The 27,433-nt window shown below is 46.0% G+C and overlaps 3 protein-coding genes across 4 annotated transcripts in view; 1 reads left to right on the top strand and 2 right to left on the bottom strand.

Moving 5' to 3' along the window:
• Positions 1-3,213: 3,213 nt before the first annotated feature.
• Positions 3,214-7,813, bottom strand: PGAM5 (phosphoglycerate mutase family member 5). 2 transcript variants are annotated; one of them, XM_006900976.1, is made up of 6 exons: positions 7,611-7,813; positions 5,493-5,671; positions 4,476-4,601; positions 4,231-4,319; positions 3,818-3,951; positions 3,214-3,364 (listed from the first exon to the last, which is right to left on the bottom strand). In XM_006900976.1, the coding sequence occupies exons 1-6, from the start codon at positions 7,799-7,801 to the stop codon at positions 3,214-3,216; spliced, it is 870 nt and encodes a 289-aa protein (XP_006901038.1). In that variant the 5' UTR covers positions 7,802-7,813. The 2 variants fall into 2 exon arrangements, with proteins under 2 accessions (XP_006901038.1, XP_006901039.1); XM_006900977.1 differs by having other exon boundaries at positions 3,818-3,948; positions 7,611-7,801.
• Positions 7,814-11,366: 3,553 nt separating this feature from the next.
• PXMP2 (peroxisomal membrane protein 2, 22kDa) lies at positions 11,367-18,594 on the bottom strand. Its single transcript, XM_006900975.1, has 5 exons — positions 18,473-18,594; positions 16,636-16,752; positions 14,441-14,603; positions 12,188-12,307; positions 11,367-11,435 (listed from the first exon to the last, which is right to left on the bottom strand). Exons 1-5 carry the CDS (start codon positions 18,592-18,594, stop codon positions 11,367-11,369), a joined length of 591 nt encoding a protein of 196 aa, XP_006901037.1.
• Positions 18,595-19,109: 515 nt separating this feature from the next.
• The window catches only part of POLE (polymerase (DNA directed), epsilon, catalytic subunit), a 36,131-nt gene continuing 27,807 nt past the window's right edge, over positions 19,110-27,433 (top strand). The window contains exons 1-6 of the mRNA XM_006901006.1: positions 19,110-19,171; positions 23,839-23,977; positions 24,693-24,773; positions 25,148-25,192; positions 25,336-25,428; positions 25,759-25,913. Coding sequence (XP_006901068.1) covers positions 19,110-19,171; positions 23,839-23,977; positions 24,693-24,773; positions 25,148-25,192; positions 25,336-25,428; positions 25,759-25,913 — 575 coding nt within the window. The remainder of the gene's footprint in view (positions 19,172-23,838; positions 23,978-24,692; positions 24,774-25,147; positions 25,193-25,335; positions 25,429-25,758; positions 25,914-27,433) is intronic.

The following is a 27,433-nucleotide window of genomic DNA, read 5'->3' as shown; positions in this document are numbered from 1 at the left end:
GGTTGGGAGCTCTACGTGCCAGGGCTTGAAGGGTGGTTGAGTATCGTTAAGTCACTTACACAAATGTGCTGATTAATTTATTGACCCTTTTCTTGAGGGTGAAAAAAATTTAGAAAATAAAATGTTACTCTGTATTCAGTTAAGAGTTTGACATTTGGGAGAAGCTGAAGGTGACTGCAACAGAAATGCCCCTGAGGTAGTGGCAGATAGCACTTTGTGTAGCAGAGGCTCTGGGCTGTTGGCACTATAGGAAAATCCCCTTTTGTTTTGCTGGCGGACTCCAGCTTGTTAGGTGAACTGAGGTGATGGCAGGAAGGAGTACATGGGAGCTTAAATGTGTCTTGACTGGCATGACCTTCATAGTGTCATGATGCAAGACGTGGAAGTCAGGGTTGGCATAAACGCTTGGTTTTTCTGCTGAAGAAATTTTCCAGCCATTGGCAGACTACCCAGCCAGAGTCTGCTGCCCTGTAGGAGGTGGCCTGCCCACAGCTGAACCCCAACTCTGCTTCAGATGCCCATGTGCTGATAGGCACCTGCAGTTAACTGTTCCCTGGCTTTAAGCTGCATCAGAGGATCCACTAAGGAGAAAAGCAGAGTTAGTTTATCAGAATAGGTTCCGTTTCTGTTCTTTTCCTTGGTCATCTGCAAGCCTGACCTCATGGTGTGGAGACAGGAGACAACCCAGAGTACTCTGCAGTGTGTGAGGCCCACTAACCCCCTACTGTCATAGAGCCAGCACCCCAAGGCCCAGTGTCAGCCGTCATCGTGAGGGCTGAGCCACTTCCCAGATATCACTGTCAGCACTTCGAGGCTTAATGTCTTGCGCTTGGTGTCACATGTGGCACCCATAGGTGACTTCTGCAGTTGCTCTTAAGAGTCTGCTCCTGTGGACATTTTCAGTGTTTGGTTCACAATTATAAACAGAATCAGTGCTTTTGATAACTTCAGTGCCTTTTGTAAATAATTTTTAATTTTTTTGTACTTTTTGGGAATATAGTCATACTGTGTAGGCTTAAGTAAAATTTTCTTTTGTATAAATTCTTAATTGAAATGTATGTCAGAAAGCCTCTTTGTGTCTCACATGATGCCAGGGGACAGGTGGTAAGCAAGTACTAGAAACATGATTTAAAGATTCAAAAGGTTTTTGAAAAAGGATTTAAGGATTTTACATTTATTGTTTAACAACCCAACATGTAAAACTGAAATATGTTCGTGACCCTACAATCTGTTATTTTAAAAAGTCATCTTTGTTTTCAGAAGAAACCAAAATGCAAATATTCTGTGCAGAGATGATCTGTTTTCTCTCAAAGCTGACCACGCTTATGTAGTAAATAAGATGGGGATTAAAATACTCAGCCTTCCACAGGCTCTATATCTTCAGATTCAACTGAGGACTGAAAAATATTCAAGGGGAGAGATGAATCCTGAAAACGCAATTAAGTGGTCAGAGCTAAAAGTGCTAGTGGTGTCATCATTTCCATTTTAGAGACGTGCATTACACGTCACTGAGACCACAGGGTACAGGGTAGGCAGGTGTGCCTGGGTCGTCTGCAAACACCATCTTACATAAGGGGCTTGAGCCTACCTGAGGGTCCCAGTACCCATTCCCCAGGATACCTGGGGACCACTGTGGTATTTCTGCCTTAATTCCTCAGACTGCTGATCCTGTTTTCAGTGCTTCAGGCTACCTTGCGTTAGTCATTTGTACAAGGAGTGTACAAACATGGGATAACCAAGGAGATGCCAGTATGAGGGCTGTTTTTGTTCTCAAGAACTGATTGGCCTAACACTTGAAGATTCATGGTACTCATTTGGATTTGCTATTTACTTTTCCTAACATAGACGTGGGAAAGCTGCTTTGTGAAATTAAGAATTTGTCTTCATTTCTTCCATTTACAAGAAGTAATTTAAGGAGCACAGGCCTCCCGAGTGATGGAGCAGCTGTTGTGTTAATGTCACTCATCTTCACTCAGTTGTGGAATCATGCCACCTCTGTAACCCTGTCGGTGTCCAAGGCTGACTGGTGGGACCCACCACCAAGAAGGCCTGGAGGTTAGCAGCACAACTTCCTCAGGACGACCACCCCGGGATCAGGAGACTAAAGCTCACCCTCCTCCTTAGCACCTGTCAGCTACACCGTGCAAGGTGGGACCTTGAACAAATCCTCTGCAGTCATCTTTGGCCATTCTTGATTTCCAGAGATGAGTGCTGAGTGTGAACGAACCAGAGGCCTCACTTGACAATACTGTGGCTTGTCCCTGGTCTTCTTCCTCACACCGAGAGCCCTCATGGCAAGGCTGTTGGGACAGGGGACGCTGGGAACGGCTTCCAACTAGAACTCCGTGAAAGCTCCAGGGCTCCCCTGGTCATGCACTACAGGTTTTCTTCAAAGTACACACAAATGTTATTTATGCCAATAAAAAGAAAAAGTAAAATAAAGTTTTATTATGTAATTCATTCCAAAGTTGACAGAGAAAATGGATCAGATATTCAGTCAGGTTACATGATTCCAGAAAATGTTTTCAAACACTTCACAGAAATTGTATTTCCCTAAATGAACAGAGCATTTGGGATAGACTTTTCTCAGTACCTTAAATACATTAATTCATAAGCATAAAAGAGTAGCGATAAAAAGAGACAAAGTGGCCACACTTAGCTTACAGTCTAGGACATCAGAATGTCATTTATTACATATGATTTTCCCATCACTTAACCATATTAAAACACTAGGAGATGGGGGGCAGGAGAGGCCCTGAGTGGTCAGCACACCTCCACCCCAGTCCTGGTCAGAGCAGGGTCTCCTGGTCACAGGGTCTTCACTCCCACTTAACGGATCTGTGACACAGTGACAAATGGGTTTTCAAAGCAAGAACCCAGGAGGCAAATGTCTTTACAATGAAGATGGCGTGAGATAAGCCAGGAATGGGAAGCCAGGTGGCGCTGCTGAGTGGTAGTCCCCTTGTGCCTCTCAGTGGGTGGGCCTTGGCCGTTGTCACAGGAAAGGTGCCAGGGAACACCTGTAACCCAGGTATCTTTCAGATCCTAGGATGGAAAGCCCTGTGCAGCCTGGGCCCCAGAGGTCTTTGCCATGCTTGTCTCAGGCCAGGAGCCAGTTGTTCTCTTCTCTGGCCACCTTTGAAGAAAAGAACTGACGCACAGCCTGTCGGGTGGATGTGGACGGAGGGAGTCTAGGAGGTGAGCAGAGTGGCCTCAGGACCGGGTGATCTTGTCCGGAGGCATGAACCCCGTGTCCCCAAGGGTCCTCAGTGCAACCCTGCCATTGGGTCGGATCACCAGGTGGGTGATGCTGCCGTTATTGAGGGAGAGACGGAGCCAGCCTTCAGGGGGAAACTGCAACGCCCTGGAGAAGAGAAAGCTTGTGACAGCTGGCAGCCACCAGAGCAGCCCCAGCTCTGTGGGGTGGCCTGGGCCAGAGACAAGCTGCCCGGGGCAGTGTAAGCTCCAGACCTAAGGAACAGTACCAGCTGTGGACCCCAGAAGATGAAGAATTGTTCCTAGTCACAGTCCATTAACAGACAGGCCAGGACACCACAAGCCAGCCCGGGACCCACACTATAGGGGGACCTGCTGAAGGACTTCAGCCCAGACGGAGGGACCTCCCTCCGATGCTGAGGACACCAACAGCAGCTCAGGATATGCACCAGGCTAGACTTGCAGAGTCATCGGGGCAAAGGAGTGGGAATGCCAACTCTACGCCTTCTGTTATCCGAAAGCCTCAGAGTAGATCAAATGAGAAAGTCAAAGACAGAGCAAAGGGGGCAGCACCACAGAGCACAGGAACCAGCACCCTCACCTGCACACAATGTAGCGGATGACATTGGCATGACAGATGAAGATCTCGTAACTATCCTCCTCCTGCCTGACATCTGCACGGTGGATATAGTTCCGGAATGCAGCCTCAATCCGGGCTCCGTCCTCGTAATACTGCTGGGGGCAGAGCGGAATCTTACGTGTCAGAAACAAAGGAATGCGCCAGGAGGCAAAACCAACCTGCCATCATCCAGTAAGTCAAAAGGTGCTGCACTCTGGTGGTGGAGAGCACAGAGACAGGGCACGGAAGCACTGCAGAGCCCAGAGGGGAGGAGACAGGCACCCCAGGACCCAAGATGGGGCAGACGGGGAGATGGAGGTGCCAGAGATGGGGAGAAGAGGCGGAGGGGACCTGGCCTCAGAGCTGGGACACTGCACATTGGGGTGGGCTTTTACCACAGCTTCTGGCTTCCAGTGGGACACAGGCGGGTCAGGCTCGATGGGGGCACCTTCCCTGAGCAGGTCGGTGCTGACTCTGCACACCCCTAGAGAGAAAGTAGCACAGAGAGGCTGCAGCATCCCATTGCCCGTAGCACAGAGAGGCTGCAGCATCCCATTGCCTGACCACAGCTTGATCATAACCCGCACCCGAGCTGAGGCTGCACCTGCCTGCCTTGCTCAGGGGCAGCCGAATGACTCACCTGGCAGGTGCTTGCAGATGATGTCTGTTGTCTCTATGGCTCGAGTCATGGACGAGTGCACGATCCTGTCAAACTTCAGCCCCAGGCTCGCCAGTCGGACTCCAGTCAGTTCAGCCTGCTCACGACCTGGGGATGGGGACGCATTTGAGGCTGACTCGAGTGGGGACACCCTCCCATGGTGGCTTCCCACCCATTTAAGCCCATGCAGAGCACCAATCACGGGCTGGGCAGGGGACAAAAGAGGTGAGTGTTAACCGTGTGAAGCCTGGCCTTGCGGGGAGGAGACACCAGATAAATCAATATGATCACCTAGGGAAAAGCGTGTGACCCCCACCCAGAGCACTGACCAGATGATAACCGCTTAAAGGTAGGCACGTTCTGTTTACACTCAAATAATTCTTAACTATGTCCAGAAATGAAGTCTAAACATTGCCCATATTCCAACAACCAGACAGGTAAAGATTTTAATACATAAAATCCTTAAGATCTCAGTTACCAAGGAGAGAGTAAATGTAAATACAAATGCTACTCCAGCCCCACTGGGCATTGTTCCCAAGGATGTTTCCTGCAGATATGCTTCAGGTGAACAGAGAAAGGGGCAAAAAGCTTGGGCAGCAAGATATGGTGGGCACCCAGCACGCCTCCCCACGGGGTCCATCCAGTTCTCCACAGACCGGTCTCACTGAGTAGACCAGGGTGGACACCAAACAGGCAGGATGTGAGTGCCTAACAGAAGGCTCTCCAGAATATTACATGAAAAGCAGACTTCAGCAAGCACCCGCATGCTGCCTTCCAAAAGCACAGGACACACCTGCCATCTGTGCAAAGAACCCCATCACATTTGAACATTTTATTCACGGTTTGATTTTTTTTAAAGTGAAGAGAATTTAAAAGCCGGACTCAAGCCAGTTAAGCTGTACTGATAATCACAATGTTTGGGTTTAGGACCATGAGGCCATTGAGCAGCTCTAAGAGACAAGAGCAGAGCGGTTAGGCCAGCGCATCCAAGCATCTCACCCAGTGGCGTGAGAGTCCGGTCCTTCTCTAGGGAGCCATCCACGTGGTACTGGGAGTGTCTGATGAGGAAGATGTGTCGTGTGGCCTTGGCTTTGTAGTGGTCCAGCCTGGATGCCAACTCCTCTTCTCCAGATTCCAAGTTCCTTTTCCTCAGGTTGACGAGAGATGGTGGTTCTCTCCTAGTTGGAATTTAAGATGAAGATGGCCTGTGACATCTGTTCCTAAGTCACCTCTGAGTATTCTGACAAGACGGTATTTGTAAACGAGGAAGAGCAACCTTTTAGATCTTTTATTTAATAAGAGATCCCAGGAAAATTCTGTTCTCAAGCACCACGTACTTCCCTACTTTCTGGCCAGGCCATCTCCACCCAACCATCCCACAGTCAGTCACCTGCCAGACCTGTTCTAGATGGTGCAAGTGAAAAGAAAACAAAAATAGGCAAACTAAACCTTTCTGCTCTTTGTGTTCTAGTAAAGAAAGGCGAATAACAAACAGCAAAAGAAGAGTAAACGACACAAGGGAAATTAAATGAGATGCTGGCAAAGCTTCGCCTTTCATATTTTGGACCTAGGTAAGGCTGTTCCTTGGAAAGGGACTGCGTGCCTGGAAAGATGGGTAGCGAAGGAGAAGATGCACTGACATGATGCTTTCAGCAATGGGCTCTAGTGTGTCAGCTGGTAAGGCTAGAGCACAGGATAGGGCAGGGTTCAGGTTGACTGTTCATAGGGTTGTTATGAGTTGTACCCTACTTGATGGCACCTAACAGTGTGGCGCGTGCTGGCTCAATCCTGTTTACAGAGGAGTGTGATGTGGGTCTTCGAAAAAGGTCCACAATGTCTTCTGTAAGTCCAAAGTTTGGGTAGAATTTTTTTTTAAGTACCTCTGAAGTTCCTGATATGACAGCACATAACAGCAACAATAAATATTAGTTCTGCGCCCACAATGGGAAGTGCAGTGTCATATGGAAGGGAGGTCAGGATTGGGTGAACACACACCAAACTACTTCCTGTCTATGAAACAGAAATGTAGTCCAAGCAATGTATCCAATTTAAAACCACCCTTGGGGAGGAAGGGTGGGCAGGGAGAAAAGTGCAACAATGAATGCTGGGGTATCCTAAATCTCTGTAAAATTTCATTAAAATAATAATAATAAAAAACCCACCTACCTCTTAGCCACATTTAAAAGTTAAAAAAAAAAAGGTAGGTAAAATTTCAGTAATACTGTTTTATGCAATGTATCAAAATTACTATTGTGACACAGGATGTTAGAAATTGACAGTAATTTTGTTTTTAAAGGAAATTTTAAATTCTGTTTCTTAACCATACAGGCCACGTTTCAAGTGCTGAATGACAACCAACACTTTTGTCCTTACACTCACATTGGTTTGTCCTGAAAGTTCTTTTCAAGGACACTGGTGGTTTAAGGGCAGATCTCTCCCCTTCTACATGGGAGACCTAAGTTCGACTCCTGGGCAACATACTTCACAGTCAGCCACTACCATCACCGAAGGCTTGCATGTTGCTCTGAAGCTCAACAAGTATCAACAGAGCTTCCAGGTTAAGATAAAACAGGAAGAAAGGCCTGGCAATCTACCTCTGAAAACTCTGGATTACAAGAGTCCTATCTTGACTCTGGAGCGGCTTGGCCCGGATCATCAAAACAGCATGTGGCATGCCCTGGGCACAGACACCCAACTCTTGGCTTTGGGACAAATTCACGGATGGGAACAAGGATGCGAGCCTAACAGAGCCCTAGTCTTCAAATCAGGACTAAAATGTCATTTTACAGGTTCCTCAACACAACAAGGTAAGACAGGTGTCCGTCTCTTCCATACATGGGAAAGCGTGGGCTCGGGGTTTCGTGGCCGGTGCACAAGATCAAGGCGGCCTGTGGACCACAAGGGGCACTCGGCACTGAAAATACCTGCGAAGGCCCTGGGGGTCTGAGCCCCGGGCTCCAAGACCCGCGGCCAGCCCTGATCTCAGCCCCCACTGACTCCCGCCTCTCAACCTCCCGACTCCGAGTCCCCCGGCCGATCATAACCCCAGCCCCAAGCCCCCCCCTCGGCTAGCCTTGATCCTGCCCCCCATCCTCCTGGACCCCGCTCCGCGCGTACCTGTCCCAGTTGGGGTCCCAGACGCCGGGCGAGGATCGTGCACCCACCGCCCACCCCGGCGGCTCGGACACCCGCGGCTCCGCGGCTCCTCCCGTTCGCGGCTTCCCGATGGCCACAGCAGAAAAGAGCACGGCAGCCGAGCCTCCGGCCAACCCGCAGGCCGCCAGCTGCAGCGCCCGCCGGAACGCCATGCCGGCTAGCTCCCGCGCACGGAAATGGGCAGGCACTAACGGACGCGTACGGCGCGCCGCCGGGGACACGCTTCCTGGAGGCCTTCGCTTCCGGCGCGCACGCGGAAGTCCCGCCTCCCGCGGTTTCTCAAACCGGCAGAGCTGTCGGGGTCCCGGGCGCAGTGAGACCTTCCCCGGGGAGTTCCCGCACCCCGCCGCCTTCGCTTAAAGACCAGCGGGGTCGCTGCTGCTCTGGGTGCCGGGCGCTGCAGTAGGTTGGAGCCACAGTGGACGGTGAGCCATGAGGACGTCGGTAATCGATGTCGTACAGCTCCCTCTCGGAGGGATCGCCGGTTCGGTTCTGAATCACCGCAATAAAGCCAGCATGGCCCGGTTCGCCGGTGCACCCAAAAGTTCTACCCGGGGAGAAAAACCAGAGCGCTGCCCTGGGTCCAGGAACAAGCGGCCAGCAGCCCCTGCCTGGCGATCAGTTAGGATGCAGCTTTCACCCACCGTTGTGATTTGAACCAGAGAATGCAGTTGCAGGGCGTGCACTCCATCCCATAATAAGGGATGTTTGTTATTTGTTAGCCCAGGAGCCCCTGCAATAGAGTGCATCTTCGAAGACTAGTTGCTGTACACTTAATTACGCGCGCACACACACACACTTCCTCACCTTCCTCTATGAACATGAAATTCATTACAACCTGTTCTCCTTTGTGTTGTTGTAAATGTTAAGGGTCTTCAAGGCAATGATGACTCATAGCAACCCTATAGGCACAAAAGCTCTGAAACCTGCTCTATCCTGAGCCAGTGGGTCTTCCTCTCCCCCACTGTCCCTCCACCCTTCTCAGCATGATATCCTTCTCCAATGACTGGTTCCTTCTAGCTACATGCCTCAAATACTTGAGATGGAGTCTAACCCCAAGTTCTTCTGTTGAACAAGCCTGTGAGTAGTAGGGCCCCACCAACCCACTTCATAACCTCCCTTGCAGGCTCTGTCTCTTTCAATAAGTTCCTCACTGTGTGGGAAGTTCCAGTGTCTCAACTGACCATTCTTAGTAGGGAGAGAGAGAGCTTCTAGCTTTGTAAAAGAGAAAATTCTGTCTTACAACCAAACCATGGATGGCACCGACAGCCTTGTAAGAACTTAAGGGTTGTCACAAAGCTCCAATCTGTGAAAACAATTATCTGAAGAAGCGCTGGTAGCCCAGTGGTAAGAAACCGTGCTGCAATCCAAAAGGCTAACAGTTTGAATCTACCAGCAGTTTGGTGCTAGGAAATTATATTTTCTACCTATACTTGGACCAGCATGGAAGGAGGAGTGGCATCCACTTCCATAATAGCTTGCCTCCGGAAACCCTATGACCTTGGAAAGAGGATGAAAGGCACCCAAGCGTCAAGGACTCCCCTTCATAGGGTCGCTATGAGTCGCCTGCGACTCGCTGGCACTTAACAACAACATACATGGACCAAGAGGCAGTGGTCAGACGGAGCAAGGAAACACTGCATGGTTCAAAATTGGGAAGGGCGTATGCCAGGGATGTGTCCTGTCTCCATACCTTTTCAACCTGCATGCAGAACAGATTATCCGGGAGGCTGGGCTCTATGAGGAGAAATGTGCTGTCCGAATTGGTGGAAGATCTATTAACAATCTGCGATATGCAGATGACACAACCCTGCTTGCTGAAACTGAGGACCTGAAGCGCTTGCTGCAGATGGTCAAGGACTGCAGTCTCCAATATGGATTGAGACTCCAATATGGATTGAGGCTCAATGTCAAGAAGACAAAGATTCTCACCACTGGACCAATTGGCAGCATCAGGATGGATGGTGAAGAGATTGAGATTGTACACAGCTTTAGCTTGCTTGGCTCCACAATCAACACTCTCGGCACCAGTAGCCAGGAAATTAAAAGACGTATTGCCATGGGAAAGTCTGCTGTTAGGTACCTCTCCAAAGTACTGAAGAGCATCATGGTGTCTCTCTGGACACTAAGGTGCGTCCGATACAGGCTGTGTTCTTTGCTATCACTTGTTATGCATCAGAGAGTTGGACAATAACTAAGGAGAATAGAAGGAGAATTGATGCCTTTGAGCTGTGGTGCTGGAGAAGAGTATTGAGAATACCATGGACTGCTAGGAAAACAAACAGATTCATCCTGGAAAGGGTCAAACCAGGCAGCTCCTTGGAGGCAAGGATCCTGAGGCTCTGTTTCACATACTTTGGACATGTTGTGAGGAGAGACCGGTCCTTGGAGAGGGACATCATACTTGGGAGGGTGGAGGGACAGCGCAGGAGCGGAAGGCCCTCTATGAGGTGGATTGATTCAGTAACGGGTAATCGGGATGGGTGTGTCGGAGACAGTGCAATTGGCAAAGGACAGAGCAGAGTTTAGGGCTGTTGTACATAGAGTAGCTATGAGTCACAAGCGACTTGACGGCACATAACAACAACAACAACGTGTATACACTGAAATTGTTAGATATATACTGAAATTGTGCCCACTTGAATTTCCTGTTTAGATTATTACCTCAAAAACTAATATAGATATCCATATACTGGTATTAACTATATAGATTTAAATAGAACATGTATACACAAAACAACTGTGAGATACATTTTTTACCCTGTTTGGAAGCCATGAGGCAATGGGTATTGAAGCTTGAGAACTGAAGCAACCATGTCTGAATCCCCAAGCTGCCTCTCACTTCCCAACTAGTCTTGCCTCAATGTCTCCTTTGTGGAATGAGGCACACCAAGTCACTCACAGCACAGAAATACAGGGAATCAATGACGCTAACTCAAGTGATGTTCCCAGGATCAGGCAGGGCTCAGAGTGAAGCTGCAGCAGATGCTGGCTAACCTGGACAGTAATCTGAAATCTCTCAGATCCTGTTTGTTCATCCTCCGCCAGGTGGGGCTGGAGTGTGAAATTCATTGTGACTTGACATACTAGAGCTGGAATCATCACCACCCACGTTACATGGAGACCTGGTCACTTTTCCAGGTGCACTAAACTTCTCCCTTTCGGAAATGGCTTATTCTCCCTTTCGGAAATGGCTTACTCCATCCCCAAATGATAAAAAAACACCACCACCAAAACACTTCTTTTGACATTTGGGAGTAGTCCTCTGACCAAGATCTTCCAAGGTTAATTTGCTTGTTGTTGTTATGTGCCGTCAAGTCGTTTGTGACTCATAGCGACCCTATGTACAACAGCCCTAAACCCTGCTCTATCCTGTGCCAATCTCATTGCCTCTGACACACCCATCCCAATTACCCCAGTTTGTGAAATTAAAATTCAAGAAGCCACATTATAGTTTATTGTGATCTTGATTCAGTCCAAGGTGATTAATGAAAATTGCCTCTACTGTAGTTTATATTTCAAGGGTAGCACCATTTAGAGACAGCTACTGCCTTTTAAAAACATAGTATCAACATTAAGAGATGTTTCTTTTTCTACCCATCATCCTAGGGCATCTTGGGTCATAGGATTTCATCAGATAAATTCTTGACTTGGTTCTGCTCTCACACACTGGGTGTATGGGCGAGGATCCTCTGCATCCAGGTGCTCTGGCCATCTTCACCTGCCCAGGGAGGCCAGATAGGCATACCAGAACAGAGCCACGAGGTTGGCAAACAGAACCCGGAACTGCCGAAGAGAGCACACGTGAGTAAGATTTCCCCCCTCACCTTCCTACCATCCATCTTCTCTCGTGTCCTGTGAAGGACAGTCCTCTGTCTAAAGCATGTCATTGCTTCTGCTCAGAGTCTAATCCTGCCTCTTTAGGGCAGCACTGCGGATGTGCGTGTCTACCCCACAAGCAGCTCTACATTAGCATCTAACCGCGGGAACACATCAAGCCAAAATCCTAACCCATCCTTCTTCACAAACTCACTGAAAGAAATTTCTAGACTCGTGGTATCTTCTCTGCCCCATCCACTCTGACTTCACTGCTGGCCGCAGCCCCTACACTCCTCTGAAGTTGCTCTTGTGAAGGTCATTGCCAAAAGCGTTAGAAACCTCTCCATTTTTGTGATTTTACTTTTAAGTCCCTGCAACATCTGTACAAAACCAAGGCTCAAAGAAAACTACAGGTGGTTGAAAGAAAGCAAAAACCACATAAAGAGCTAACAGAAAATGTTCTTTGTTGGAGAAAACAAACCAAACCTATTACTGTTGTGTGAATTCTGTGTCTTAGTCACCTTCCACTGAGTTTGTGAGCTTGTAAATCCTAAGAGGAGCAGACTGCCTCATCCTTCTTCCATAGAGAGGTTGGGGGCTTCAAACCACTGACTTTTCCATTAATAGCCCGACACATTACACACTATGCCACCAGGGCTCCTTGTGGGAAGCTGACATTCTCTGAAGCCCGAGTGCAGAAGGCCAGACTGGGACCCTACCTGCAGGGGGATGTAATTGATGTTGATAAACTGGATTGGTGTCCAGACTCTCCAGTTCATCTGCAGTGCTGGCCAGAAACTTTTACTCATCTTCGTAGAAAAGGCGGCCATGTCTTTTCTCTAGGAACAATCGAAAATGCAGGTGGTGAATCATCTTGTTACCATGGCACCGAAGTCTGGAGGTCCTAATGTGAGTCAAACAAACAAACTATAACATTTCATTTTGTCCCGTTTATGAACAGACAGTGCATTCCCGTATCTTTTACGAACAGTGCAGATATAAGGAGCTTAACCATCCAGTTGGCTGGGACAGGGCGGCAGCAGAGTGCTCTGCCTGTAAGTGCTTGTCCAGGACCCACATCCCTACTCACACAGCTCCTCTGAGGGGGCTTACACTGCTCTCCTAGCACCAATGCTGCTGATGGCTTAGTGTCAAGTGTTGTCAAATTAATCTCCCAAGCAGATGCATTGCCAGTTAAAACTGGTCAGGCCTTTTAAAAAAACAGGCCTTGATAGATGGAGCCTTACATGTAATTTAAAATGCATAGAGAGGAGAAAGTTGTTTTGTTTTGCTTTGTTTTTTTTAAAAAAGACCAACTTGACAACAAAATATGATAAAAATGATGGTAATGTAAGTAGTCTGATGGAGACAGGATGTGGGTGGCATATCTATAGAAATAAGAGGAATCTCGGGAACCCGCATAACAATAACAACTAGGGAGCTCTGGTGGCCTAGTGGCAAGAAGCTGCGCTGCAATCCCAGAGATACACAGTTCGAATCCCTAGATGATCTGCTGGAGAAGGAGGGGCAATCTCCTCCTGTACCAGTCAGATCTGATTTGACAGTACACACAAAAAAATAATAATTTTTAAAAAAATTTTAGTACACTGATAATGTTCACAAAACAGTAATGAAATAAACTTCTAAGTGGAAAAAAAATCACCCTCCCATAAATTTAATTAAAGCATAAGGATACCAGACAGGGAGGAAAATAGTAAATGAAAGTATAGGAAATTATTTCCATCATCATTAGAGTATCAAGATGTACAAAATAAAACCGGAAAAGTAAAACAGAGTAAGATTATATTCTCTTCCTTGAAGGCAGGTCATAAAAGAGGGCTGATGGATCTGAATAAAAGAGTGAATTTTAAAAATTCCATGCAGAGGAAGAAACTTTAAGTGATGTTTTATGTGTAACTTTGTGTAAATTTTTTTTAACTTTGTGTAAATTTTTAAACTTTATATGACGTTAAAAAACCAAAATTCACTGTTGTATAATCTGTTCTAACTCAGGGTAGGGTAACCCTCCAAAGGGTTTCAAAGGTGGTCCATTTTGGTGGAAGGGGGCCACCTCATTTTTTCCTTCAGAACCGCTACTGGAACCATAGACTTTTTTTTCTAGTGGCCCTGTGCCACCAGGGCTTGAGAAGTTAAAAGGCAAACTTGAAAAGCGATTGCTATTTTTAATATATAAAGAGTTCTCAACAGATAAAACAAGGGCTCTAAGAGAAGGAAGGAAGGGAGGGAGGGAGGGAGGAAGGAAGGAAGAAAGGAAGGAAAGAGGGAGGGAGGGAGGAAGGAAGGAAGGAGAAAGAGAGAGAGAGAAAGAAAGAAAGAAATTCTTTTATCCCTTGCCCTAGAAAAGGGGGGGAAAGTCCCAACAAATGCTCCAATAAAAAAAGAAAAAAATTGACAAGCATCACATAATAGCTGATATAAAGGGTGATCACCTTCACAAATAAAAAGCTCTAAAATGTTTTTACTTATTAAATGACAGATTGTTCTGAGGAATAATAATCCAGTAGCAGGAGGGAGAAGAGCAAGATGCTGTAAGAGCTATGCTGCCGAGTGCAGACCTGGGAACCACGTACGTGGGGCTGTGATTACAGTACACTGTTGCTAGGAGCACAGGGACCGCCTTTAGAGAACAGTTCTAGGACTTAACTGGACAAGCAGCCTTACAGGATAGACACAGGCCTGATATGGTGCAATGCGTGCAGCCTGTGACATGTCACGATAGGGGACTGCAGGGTGCAGAAGCAGCTGGAACAGTACTGTTGTGGTTACAGTACCGGTGCTGTCCCGGTCAATTCCAACTCTCAACAGTCCCAGGTTCAACAGAACAAGCTGCTGCCCAGCCCTGCACCATCCACGATCATGGTTAACTCCAGCCCTTCCCAGCCCTCCACATTCTCCCATGGCTGCTGGGTTAAGAGTTCTCTGTCCTAAATGAAGAACTATCCCGGACCCACCTCTAGAAAGTTCATGACGAAGAAGAACAACAACAGGAAGGCCGGGGCAAAGACCAGGCGGTCCAGAAGGAGCCTCTTGACTCCTGCCAAGGGAACCTCAGAGGGGATCCAGTGTTCCAGGAAGAGGTAGAAGTAGTGACTCAGCGGCCCTGTGAAGAAGAACCTGCGGCCCCAGGTGGGTGTGACCTGGACGGGGCTCCTCTGGTCCAGCTTCACCCCGGATCCCAGGTGCTAAGCCCCACCTCCTCAACATACCATCAACACTGACTGTCCAGCTTAGCAGGACCAAGAAAGTGTGTTTTCTTTGACGCTGCTTCAGGCATTCTTTTTGCCTCAACCAAATGAGATCTGTCATGTCTTGTCTCTCTTCCATTTCCATTTCCTATTCCCTTTACTCACAGTGTTCTCTGCACCTTGTCTTGTGACCAACTGCTTATCACCGTTATGGGCTCCAATACCCTCCTCTGAGAGGCTTCTCCCATCTGTCAAGCCAGCATGTGCTCCCATGTCCAGCCACTCAGGGCCCTCTTCTACCTTATGAAATACAGGTGTCCCACACTTACATAGTTCTCTCATCTGCTTAGTTACATAGTGCTCTCTTTTCACTCTCAGGAAGGTAAACACCACAAGACAGAATTATGCCTGTCCCATCTGCCATCATGTCCCAGTGCCTAGAATAAGGGCTAGCTTGTAGCATGTGCTCTGTGATAAATAAACAGGTGCACCATCAAAATCTCTATAGGTGGCAAGCTCTAGTGGCCTAGTGGCAAGAAGCTGCACTGCAATTCCAGAGATGTGCAGTTTGAATCCACCAGATGCTCTGCTGAAAAAGGGACAACCTCCTCCTGTACCAGTCAGATCCGATTTGAAGGGACACACACACAAAATAATAAAAAGAAATTTTTTTTTAAAAAATCTCTCTAGGTGTAAGGATAAGACCTGGAGCTGCCAGTCGCACATGGGCTGATGTGTGTTGCTACTACAAATTCCCAAGGATATGCACTTTGGAGAGAACTGAAAGCCATGTCTGCTGAGATAATAGAATCTAGAGCCCCTTGAAATTCAGCAATGAAAAAAAGGGCTGGGACTACGGGGTCTTTCACCTTCAGCTCTGAAATATCCTCTCAACAGGTGGTTCCTGGTTTTCCCTCCAACTCTACCACAGGATATGAGATGGCCTGATAGCAGAATTCATGGTAGTAAAGAGAACAGAAATCTTAGGAATGGGAGAACTCTAGTGAAATTTGAAAAAAAGCTTTTTGTATAAAATGGTTTGCTCTTATCTGTTTTTAGTTTTACACCCACTGCCCACCGCTGTCGAGTCAATTCTGATTCATAAGGAGATTGCCTGTTTTTCTCCTTCAGAGCAGCTGGTGGATTTGAACTGCCAGCCTTTCAGTTTATCAGCCCAATATGTGACATACTACACCACTGGGCCTCCGCTTAGTTACACAGCATCTTCTTTTCGCTCTCTAGAGAAGAGATACCACTCTCGAGAGGTAGGATTATGTCTGGAACCTGCACTAAAGCCTAGCACACGCAGAATTACTGCTTGAAGTAAGTACGATAAGAAAAGAACCATGACGCCTGGCGTCAGCTCAGGTTCCAGCAACACGGAGGTTCGTTCTGCTCCTCACACTTGGCTTGCTCCCTCCCCAGGACCTCCACACTTGCTGTTCTCTGTATGCTGAATTCCTCAAACATTGAATTAAAAATGCACTAGCTGCAGAAGACTCAACATAACCCACTGTAACACTGTTGTTAAACAGAATGCTCACACTGGATTTAATTGGTAAAATTTCTGATTCTTTAATTAAGAAAGTGGTTCAGAAGCTGAACATTCTTCAGGCTATCTATGTATTTCTTTTCTGGATGTTTCTACTATGAAAACAAATAGTCCTCTTTCACGTTTGTGTTTGTTTTTCTCTTCCATGAACACAGGTTCCAGTGAGCTATCTGTCCTTGTGTCTTTGCCCAATTACAGCAGCCACCTCCCACTTCCCATGTCCAATTCTGAAAGGAGTGAATTAGTAGCGATAGCTCTATCACCATTCTGATTTTCCCATGATAATTACTCCAGTGCTTTTTAAAAGAAATTATTTTTGTAAATTAAGATTATTCAATAAAATTGTTTTGGGTGCTGGCTTTGTTGGCATTTATCCTGACTCTTAGTAAAGCAGCCCAATGGCACTCACCCGTAAATGGCATATCTGAGAGGCCCACTGGCATCAAGATTTTGTAAGCAATTTTCTTTTTTCCGGTTCTTCTCAATCATCTGGGCCAGGAGGTTTCCAAGTACTGACAAAAACCCACTGAGGGCAGAGAAGTGATCAGAAAACAGGAAGAGTCAGTGGGACACTGACCCTCTTACTATATGTGAATGACAAGTAAAATGGGCTATTTGGTGGCTTGTCCCAATATCAATATCCTGGTTATGATGTTATAATTTTGCAAGGTGTTACCACAAAGGGAAATGGGAAAAGTGTACAAGGATCTTTATTATTTATTACCCCTCCATGTGCATATCCTTATCATAACAGAAGTTTCCATTTTAAAAACGGTAGAGATGACAGCTCCCTCCATTCATTTAATCCTCTTTTCAGATGTCACCTCCCCAGGAAAATGGACCAAAAACTTCCCACACAACTTTATATATTTGCTTTTGTTTAGTTTGGGTAGGAACTTTTGATTGCTGTGTATCCAGTACACTGGAAGCACTCTGTATATACATTTTTATAAAATGCTTAATTAATGGAAAAAATTAACTTATGAAATCAAATAAATGCAATAAAAGCCAGAGATATCTCATAAAAAGTTTAGTCCTGGGACTAACATCAGGGTTGAGGGAAGACAGAAAAGGAGGGGAGGAATGATGTATATTGCATTGAAACAGATGAGAGAACTGTTTAAAAGTGACATATGAATGAGTATTCTTGTCATTACAGAAGTCCACACTGAAGGCTGCATAGTGGAGTGGACTTGGGGGAAAGGGATTGCATAACAATGAAAGAGTTTTTCTTTTTCAAGAAGAGTGAATTGGAGGGAGGGATGGGTAGGGAGAAAAGTGCAATAATGAATGACTGGAAATCCTAAGTCTCTATAAACTTTGATTAAAATTTATTTTAAAAAAGGTTAAAAAAGAAAAGTTTAGTTCTCCAAAGCAAAGAGCAGAGCTTTGTGTTGGCACGTAAATCACAAAACTCTCCAAGTCAAAGAATCTCCTACCCTGTCCAGGCCTTCCCTGAACACGCTAATGCTCAGAAGATACGCTTGCGCATATCTATGGGCTGTAAACTGAGTCAGAATTGACTCCTGGCTGACCCTTCTGCAGATTTTCAGAGGCTGTAAATCACATGGGAGATTGCCCATCTTTATCCACGAGACCATAGAACGCCATTATTACTCAGACCTCAAAACCTCCCATAGTTGGCCCTCCCGTGGGTTTTCAGAGATTGTAAATCACACAGGGAAGATTGTTCATCTTACCTCCGTGGAGCAGGAAGTGAATTTGAACTGCCTGCCTTTAGTTTAGCTGCAGTAGGTCACCAGAGCTCCCTTTATTACACTAAGAGTTACTTCTCATGACCGAGTACACAAAAGAAAATACACTGGGCTTTGTGATTAAGGGCGTTAAAGGGTCACTGGACACTTGACAATTTGGCCTTTTGCAAGCTCTGGTGCTTGGGCTGTGTGGGGCCACGCTGGAAGCTGACCGTCCCCCTGGGACCTGCCCTGCCCAGGGCTGATAGTGCCCATAGGGTGATCATACTCCCGGGCTGGCCCGGGAATGACAATGCCCCGGGGACTCACAGTTGCTGTGCTTGGGCCTGACAGTGGCCGCAGGTGGATCGGACTCGGGTTGATCGCTCCCCCCCAACCTGAGTGCCTAGGGGTGACAGTGCACACTGAGATGACCTGTGGTTTCAGGCTGTCAGTACTCAAGCTATCCTTGCCTTGAGACTGACAATGCCCGGGACTGTCCACAGCCCACGGTGACCCTGACCCGAGCCCAGCAAAGCTGCCCGCGCCGACCTGGTGGCCGCCTTGGTGAGCACCGGGTAGAGCCGCAGGAGACGCAGGTACTGGACGAGAGCCCGCTGCGGAAGCGACCCGAGCCTGGTCTCCGCTTGCAGCTTCGACACCACCGGCGCCATCGCTTCTCTTGCACCCAGATCGCCTGGATCGCCAACCCCGTCTCAAGTCCGCGGGGTCCGGGGCGCAGGGCGCGGGGCGGGGACAACCTGACATTTCCCGCCTGACAACTGACCGCAGCGTCTCCTTGCGGGCCCCGGCCGAACCCAGGGTGCACACTCTTTACCCTCAGTCCCTAACGGGCCACCTCCCCTCAGGCGCTGACAGCGATTGGCACTTCGGGGGGCGGGGCACAGCCTGCGTACAGCCCACCCCGGGGCTTTGGAGGGCACCACCCCTCGGGCCTTGACGGTGATTGGCTCTCCGAGAGCGATGCGCCTGCGCACAGTTCACTCCCTGACGGGGAGAGCACCGCCCCTCGAGCCTTGTGTTTCATTGGCTCTCCGCGGGGAGGGGCGCACCGCCCCTCTGGATTGGACAGTTTCTGCCCCTGTGCTTCCGGTCTCTCGCGAGAGTTGACCGGAGCGCGCCAAATTTCTGACATCAGGCTCCTCAGATCGCGCCCGGGAGCGGAGCAATGGTCCTGCAGAACAGTGGGCGGCTGCGTCCGGAATCGGGCGCGGACGATGAGGCCAGCCGGTGAGAGCGTGGCCGCGGGCGTCCGCAGGACCGCACGGTGTTTGGGGACTTTCTGATGTCAAGCTCTCCGGAGCTGGGCACCGTGGGGTTGGTGGAGAGACACCCAAACAGATGCAAAGGGGTCGTGTTTGTGCTGCAGGCCAGGAAACCGCACAGCCAGTGTGGAAGGCTGCAGAAAGGAGACGGGGCCAGCGACAGCTGGGTGTGGGTGGTGACCAGGGTGTGGGTGGTGACCAGGCGGTCTCTAGGCTTGCAATAAAGACAATCCTTTCTCGGGCTGGAAAATCGCTTGACATTGGAAGATTGGGCCCCATGTCCACACGTTAATCGTTTGATTGTCCGGTTTCTTGGACGCATGTGGACACTTGGAGAAAAGTCAAGAATAAACATTTCCTTCTTAGCCTTTGATTGTTGTTGACAGTTGTTAATGAAGAAGAGCCGTAGAAATGACCTTTCCCCTGGGTCGTTTTGGTAGCTCGTTTAGAACATTCCCCAGTCTCCGACTAAGATTTAAAAGAGGGCTTTTTGCCTTTTTTTTTCTCTCCTCTGCCCTTTGTCATCCACAAGCCGAGGAACAGCTGCTGGTGGATGGACAATAATTGCTGTTCTTGATGCTTTCTGTTCGGGGTGACATCGTTAGGACAGACTGGGTTACTCAGTTGAAATTCTCCCTTTTTCTACATCACTGGTTTTACAAAGACATTACCTCTGGTGTTTTTCTTACTTTGTTTTTGTGGAATACAGAGCACGCACCACTTTGAGAAGCACATCTACGTTCCTTGAAAACCAATCCCGCCTGCAGTGGTGGAACTATATAGGCGCAGGCCGACCTGCCCATAGGGTTTCTATCTAAGGCTTGAGTTTTACAGAAGCAGACGCCCACCTCTTTCCTGCAGAATGGCTGCTGGATTCTTCTAAGTCGTATCCGTAATCTTTCACCCACGCAGTGGAGTGCATTTTCATTGTCAATAAAACACCAGTAAACATCTTTCTTTCTTTTTTTTTTTACATTTTTATTAATTTTAATGAAAGTTTACACTTTGGATTTCCATTCATTCATTGTTGCACTTTTCTCCCCGCCCAACCTCCCCTCCAGTTTGCTCTTCACTTTGAAAAGTAAAAGAAAAACTCTTATTGTTATACAGTTCCTCCCCCCAAGTCCACTCCACTGTGCAGCCTTTGTTCTGGACTCCTGTCATGACTATAATACCTAATCATATATCCCTCTTAAACAGTTCTCTCATCTGTTTCAATGAAGTATACATAATTTACCCCATCTTTCTCAGTCTCCCCCCAACCCCACTGTCAGTCCTGTTTTACAACAGTGGCACCATACAGTATTTGTCCTTCTGTGACTGAAATATTTCACTCAGCATAATGTCCTCCAGGGTCACCCATTTTGAATAATATTTCATTAGTTCCTTGTTTTTCAATGCTAAACATCTTTCTGTATTCTTTGATTTTAGCCAAGGCTCATCTGGCACGGCCTTTTCTGAATCCAGCTTGAGTTTCTGACATTTCCATGTTGATGAACTGCACTAGTTGTTTTTTGATAATATTCAGCAAGATTTTTCTTGAATGTGATAACTGGTTTTGTTTGGAGTTTGTCTTCTGCTTCCACATTATATGCTGGATCACCTACTTTATGCTGGATCACCTGTTTTTGGAATGGGGAACCATATATGGACCTTTTCTAGTCCTTTGGACAGATTATCTTACAAATTTTTTGGCCTAAATGAATGAGCAAATCCAGAGGCTTCTGTTTCTTTTTTAAAAAAAAAAATTATCTTTTATTTTCACATACCATCGAATGAGCTATGACTGGCACAGAAGGAGATTGTCCCTCCTTCTCCAGCTGAGCGTCTGGTGGATTTGAACCATGCCCTTTGGGATTGCAGTGCAGCTTCTTTGCCATTAGGTCACCAGAGCTCCCTGCATCTGTTTCTTTAAACACCAAAGTTGGTATTCCATTAATTCCTGGAACCTTATTTTTTGCCAGTACCTCCAGTGACGTGTGCACTTCTTCCTTCATTGCTACTAGTTCTTGATCATATGCTACTTCCTTAAATGGTTCATCGTTGACCAATTCTTTTTGGTGCAGTGACTCTCTCTCCCTTCCAGCTTTTTCTGATGATTCCTGTGCCAATAATCTTTGGCTGTAGAACTTTCAGTATTGCAACTCAAGGCTTGAATTTTTACCTTTGGTTGTTGTTTCAGTTTGAGAAATGCCCAGCATGTTCTTCCCTTTGGTCTTCTAACTCCAGGTCTTTGCACATTTCCTATTTTTTTTAAAGATTTTTTATTTTATTTATTTATTTTTATGTTTTTTAATTTTTTTTTAAATTTAATTTTATTATTTTTGTGTGCGTGTACTGTCAAATCAGATCTGACTGGTACAGGAGGAGATTGCCCCTCCTTCCCCAGCAGAGCATCTGGTGGATTCGAACCGTGCACCTCTGGGATTGTAGTTGCAGCTTCTTGCCACTAGGCCACCAGAGCTCCCCTATTTTTTATTTTTGTGTGAGGGTACCGTCAAATCGGATCTGAGTGGTACAGGAGGAGATTGTCCCTCCTTCCTCAGCAGAGCATCTGGTGGATTCGAACCGTGCACCTCTGGGATTGCAATTGCAGCTCCTTGCCACCAGGCCACCAGAGCTCCTGCACATTTCATCTTTATTCTTTTGAGCTACCTTTTCTTTGGAATCTTTTGTTCCACTCTTCATTTTCTTCCCTTTTGCTTTGGTAACAACTTGTATTTCCTGTTCTTTAGAAGTTGTTGTTGATTGCCTTCGAGTCTAGCAGGATTCATAGTGACCCTATGAACAAAAGACCTGAGTTCCCTCTACAATTATTGACATTTATCAAAGTTCATAGAGTTTCTGGAGGCATGTTGTTTGGAAATGGATGCCACTCCTGCTTCCCAGAAGATGCATATGAATATCTTTTAGAGATCAAGTACTAGGAGAGGAGTCTATAGGAAAAAAAATTAGTGTATTTGTGTATATACCTGTGTGGAGGAGTCTAAGAAGCAGAATGGTTGGAACCTGATTGTTTTGTAACAAGTATATACTTATTTCTGCTTAATATTGCACAACACCTTGTTAGCAATAAGAGGTGCAATTGTCTCTGCTTGTTGTTGTTGTAATGTGCTATCCAGTCGCCTGAGACTCACAGTGTATAACACCTCCATATGTACAACACCTCTGAAGCCTGCCCTGTCTTGGGCCTGTCTCACTGACATACCCACCCATGTTGCCCCAGTTACTGTATCAGTTAATCCTCATCTGGGTTCTTCCTCGCCTCTGTTGTCCCTACTCCCTCCTAAACATGATTTCATTCTCCAAGAACTGATTATTCCTGGCCACATGCCTAAAGTATGTGAGACAGAGCTTCAAGATCTTAACCTCCAAGGAAAAACTTTGTTTCACCTTCTCCAAGACAGACCTATTTGTTTTCTTGGAGATCCATGGTGTGTTCAAGACTCTTTTCCAGCGCCACAAATCACAGGCATCAATTCTTCTGTCATCCCTAGTCACTGTCCAGTTCTCTGATACATAGCAAATAATTGCAAAGACAATGGCCTGGGTTAGGAGCACCTTAGTCTCTAGACTGACATTGCTTTTTAGTATTCTGGAGAGATCTCTGACAGCACATTTTCCCAGTGCAATTCGTCTTTTGATTTCCTAACTGCAGGTGCCAAGAGTGTTGATTTTGGAGCCAAGCAAGCTGTAATTATTAACAACATTAATCTCCATTTATCCTGGTGCTGCCAATTGGCCCGGAGATGCTTACTGCTTTGTAAAGTAATTAATTTAGTAAAATAGAAAGAGAAAAAAAAAGGGGGGGGGAACAAGAGTTGTGTTTTACATGTATATTTTTGAAAAATGGAACTTCTGGCCAAAAATATACAGACTGATGACTCTCAGGACTGGTTTAAAAGACACTACTAGTCTTTTTATAAGTTAGGATCCTAATACACAGAATGAAATGCTGTCATCATTCTAGTCATCCATATGGAATCATGCTTTTTGGGAGTTAAAACTTTTAATTTGAGGAGCATCTAAGGCTTGGAATCAGAATAGGTTTTGTTTGAATAGTTCTGGTGTTAAAGAGTTTTCATGAGATACTTTATTTAAGATTTATGATAAAAGTCTTTATGAAAAGTTGTTACAATTTTTTAACCAGAAGAGGCTTGACACTTTTGAGGATGCAGATGGATTGGTATGAGAGAGCAGCAGTGAATGAGTTTTGTTGTTTGTTAAGCTATATTCTTCCATAGCATCATGGAACAGTATTGTATCCTCATTTTTATCCATACCCAGAACACTTGTGTGCCAGAAATACATATTAAAAATATTTTAAGATATAGGCTATTTTGCTTTATTTGTGTTTCTGTAATACCAATTAGCCCCTGCGTAATTGATAAATGAAGTTTGTGTTAGTGTTCAGTTTACAAAATTGTTTCTATCTCTTATTAATGCGCCCCAACGATATCTTCCCTTCAGTCTTATTATTAATAAACTATTTAGCCAAATGTGATTTTTGCCTCCCCCAGGCAAGAATGCGTACCCCGTGGAGCTGCGTGGATTAAGGATTGTGTGAGTAAATATGAATGATGGGATTGTGAAAAATGAAGACTAGAGTTTGCCATGCTCCTTTTTCCTCAGGGATGATGGCCCTTCTTCAACCTCAGCAATCAAGCGCCTGGAGCGGAGTCAGTGGACAGATAAGATGGACCTGCGCTTTGGGTTTGAGAGGCTGAAGGAACCTGGAGAGAAGACAGGCTGGCTTATCAACATGCATCCTGTAAGACTCGTGTTTTGCCCTCATTCACTCTTGCACGCAGACAGTGGCACCCCTTCTTGTGGAGACCTGTTGATAAAACATCCCTGAGGGCCATAAAGAGGCCCACTGTTTGGGGGGGAGTGAGGTGAGGGTCCCTGATGACTGCCATCAGAATGCAGCTCTCAAGGATTAGTAGACAAACACCCATTTGAGGACTTTTCTTGAGATTGAGGCTGCTGGCATTGATGCAGGGGTGGTATTAGAAGGATAATCAGGTCCCCTTGTTGCAGACGGAGGGTCCCAAAGAATGGAATAATTTTATAATTATTAATAATGAGACAGACTACCAGGAATGATATGGAACAGAGAGTGTGAAAAACAGGGGGCCAGCAGTTCCCATGACTGAAGGCCCGAAGCCATGCTTCTCTGAGTATTTATTTAGAATCATAAGGAAGATAAAAAAAGTAAAATTACAAGGAAGTACAAAACAAAGGATAATGGTGAAGTCTTTTACAGATAAGGCCAAGTTCCTCTTTATGCTAATATCAAGAGGGAGGGATTCATTTGACACAAACTAAGAACAATGTTGACTCCTAGGGAATGCCCCAGTGTCACAAGGTGACCTTCAGCATGTATTAAGCTTCCCTCATTTCCCGATAACAGCATTTGGTCCACTATTATTAAATTTGATATTCAGCTTCCCTCATCCCCTGTTGACTTTGATGTCTTCTTTCAGACTGAAGTTTTAGATGAAGATAAGCGCTTAGTCAGTGCAGTAGATTACTACTTTATTCAAGATGATGGGAGCAGATTTAAGGTAAGCCTGTGAGTCCCCCAAAAAACTAAAGCACTGATGAGTGACCAGTCCAAAAGGGCAGGAATTCCCTTAGCTCTGTGGTTGTTGACCTGCAGCGTTTGTGTGTGTCTCTTTGTGGCCTGTGAGAGCTCTTTGCCATGATAGGAGCTCCTGGGAGAGTTAATCCATGGTGACTCTAAACAGTACATGCTGTTGTGTCTTAGGTTGTTGCTCCTGACACATGAGCTGATCCTGTTTTCCTGTGCTACTAGATTTTTTTCCATGACATCTGAAGAACACACTGGCTCTAGGATGTTCATAACTTATAAACAGCCTACTTACTTTTTCTTACATTTTTGTTTCTCATCACCCCGGGGGTATGATGACTCTTGCAGGTGGCGTTACCCTATAAGCCATATTTCTACATTGCAACGAGAAAGGTAAGGTTTTGTTTCATTGAGTCAGGTCATAAGACCTGTGCCTTGTTCTTTGGTGGACTTTGGAGTTCAGAAAGAATATTTAGATAAACAAGCATAGCACTAAATAAATCTTGCTAAGAAAATGTCTTCTGATCCTGATTTAGGGTTGTGAACGAGAAGTTTCATCTTTTCTTTCCAAGAAGTTTCAGGGTAAAATTGCTAAAGTGGAAACTGTCCCCAAAGAAGACTTGGACTTGGTAGGTATGACTTGTGAAGCCAGTGCTGGTACTTTCTGTGACAAATGAGCCGGAAAGGAGCTAGAAAGACAAATTGTCTAGAGATGAACAGGGAGAAGTCAGTGTTGGGATGGGTGTGTGATGACAGAGCTTTGGGGACTGTCCCTAAAACTTCTTCACAGAATTCTTTAGGCATTAGTTGGTACCATGTACACTGTTGGAAAAATCACTGCAGAGTTGCCAGATCTGTAATACATGTTAGGTTCACCTTAGAGTCTCTATCCCCTTGTTTTCTCACCAATAAAGCCCCTTTCCTCTTGAATTCATGAACATGGTCTCTTCACTTTACAGCCAAATCACTTAGTGGGTTTGAAGCGAAATTACATTAAACTGTCCTTTAACACGGTGGAGGACCTTGTCAAAGTGAGAAAGGAGATTTCCCCAGCGGTGAGGAAGAACCGAGAGCAGGACCATGCCAGCGACACCTACACATCTATGCTGTCCAGGTACGTGCCATTTTCTTAGGCAGAACAGCTGTTTATGCAGAATGGTCGTTTACCTGTGTTTTCCTAAGGTGTATAGTGAATGGAAGTTATAAGGAGTAAAATTACCTTAAAAAGTGTCTTCCAGGTCTTCCTCTCATTTGTGTGTTTTATCTGTTTTTCTTTTCTCACTTAGGGGCTTAATTTCTAGCTCTAATAATAGTAACAGTGAAAAAATGTGGAAGAAAGACACACACACACACTCTAACAATTTCACCACTTTAACATGGTCTGTTTTCACAGTTCATGGGATAATGTTAGATTATCTACAAATATTTAATAAATGCCTCTCACTAATATAGCACGTGTTCTCCAGAGGATCTTGGGTAGCATATGTTGTTGTTGTTGTTGTTGTTGTGTACCATCAAGTTGGAACCAACCCATAGCTGACCCTCCATAGGGTTTTCAGAGGCACTTAATTGCATGGGAGCAGATTGCCCATCCTTCTCCGACAGAGCAGCTGGTGGACTCAGACTGTGTGTCTTTGGGATTGCAACTCAGCTTCTTGCCACTAGGCCACCAGAGCTCCAATGGGTGGTGGAAAGAGGAATTTATAAAACACCGAATACTGTTCATCAAACATCTAAACATTAATAATGTTGTTGTTGGTATGTGCCTTCGAGTTGGAGCCAACTCATAGCTGACCCAGATTTTCAGAGACTATAAATTGCACTGGAGGAGGGTGCCTAGCTTTCTCTTGCGGGGTGACTGGTAGATTGTAACCATCTGCCTTCGATATTTGTTCCCATTCCGAAGAAAGATGACCCAACAGAGTGTGGAAATTATCAAACAATATCATTGATACCACATACAAGCAAGATTCTGCTGAAAATTATCCAAAAACACTTGAAACAATATGTCAACAGAGAACTGCCAGATGTGCAGGCGGGATATAGAAGAGGTCATGGTACTAGGGATATTATAGCTAATGTTAGATGGATCTTAGCAGAAAGCAAAGAATACCAGAAGAATGTCTATCTGTGCTTCATTGACTATGCAAAGTCTTTTGACTGTGTGGATCATAGTAAGCTGTGGCTGACTCTGAGAAGAATGGGAATCCCAGAACATTTGATTATGCTAATGCGAAACTTATACTTGGACCAAGAGGCAGTTGTCAGAACAGAGCAAGGAGACACTACATGGTTCAAAATCAAGAAGGGGGTCCATCAGGGATGTATTCTGTCTCCATACCTTTTCAATCTGTATGCAGAAAAGACCATCCGAGACGCTGGGCTATACGAAGAGGAATGTGGCATCAGGATTGGTGGAAGAATCATCAACAACCTGCGTTATGCAGATGACACAACCCTGCTTGCTGAAACTGAAGAGGACCTGAAGCGCTTGCTGCAGAAGATCAAGGACTACAGCCTCCTCTATGGACTGAAGCTCAACATCAAGAAAAACAAAGATTCTAACCACTGGGCCAATTGGCAGCATCAGTATGGTGGTGAAGAGATTGAGACAGTTAACAGTTTTAATTTACT

Source organism: Elephantulus edwardii, unplaced genomic scaffold, assembly GCF_000299155.1.
Source record: "Elephantulus edwardii isolate Elephantulus edwardi_28Jun2011 unplaced genomic scaffold, EleEdw1.0 scaffold00304, whole genome shotgun sequence".
Taxonomy (NCBI): Eukaryota; Metazoa; Chordata; class Mammalia; order Macroscelidea; family Macroscelididae; genus Elephantulus; species Elephantulus edwardii.
Note: the sequence above shows the minus strand (reverse complement) of the source record. Positions and strands in the feature narration are given on the sequence as shown.

What these genes read in the sequence shown, in the direction of transcription:
- PGAM5 (XM_006900976.1), bottom strand. Translation starts at nt 7,801, where the DNA reads ATGGCGTTCCGGCGGGCGCTGCAGCTGGCGGCCTGCGGGTTGGCCGGA. An exon ending in TGGGACCCCAACTGGGACAG is followed by an intron (nt 5,672 to 7,610) that starts GTACGCGCGGAG and finishes AATTCCAACTAG; the next exon opens with GAGAGAACCACCATCTCTCG. An exon ending in ACTGGAAGCCAGAAGCTGTG is followed by an intron (nt 3,952 to 4,230) that starts GTAAAAGCCCAC and finishes CTCTGCCCCCAG; the next exon opens with CAGTATTACGAGGACGGAGC.
- PXMP2 (XM_006900975.1), bottom strand. Translation starts at nt 18,594, where the DNA reads ATGGCGCCGGTGGTGTCGAAGCTGCAAGCGGAGACCAGGCTCGGGTCG. An exon ending in CTCACCAAGGCGGCCACCAG is followed by an intron (nt 16,753 to 18,472) that starts GTCGGCGCGGGC and finishes CTCTGCCCTCAG; the next exon opens with TGGGTTTTTGTCAGTACTTG. An exon ending in TCAATTACATCCCCCTGCAG is followed by an intron (nt 11,436 to 12,187) that starts GTAGGGTCCCAG and finishes TCTCTTCGGCAG; the next exon opens with TTCCGGGTTCTGTTTGCCAA.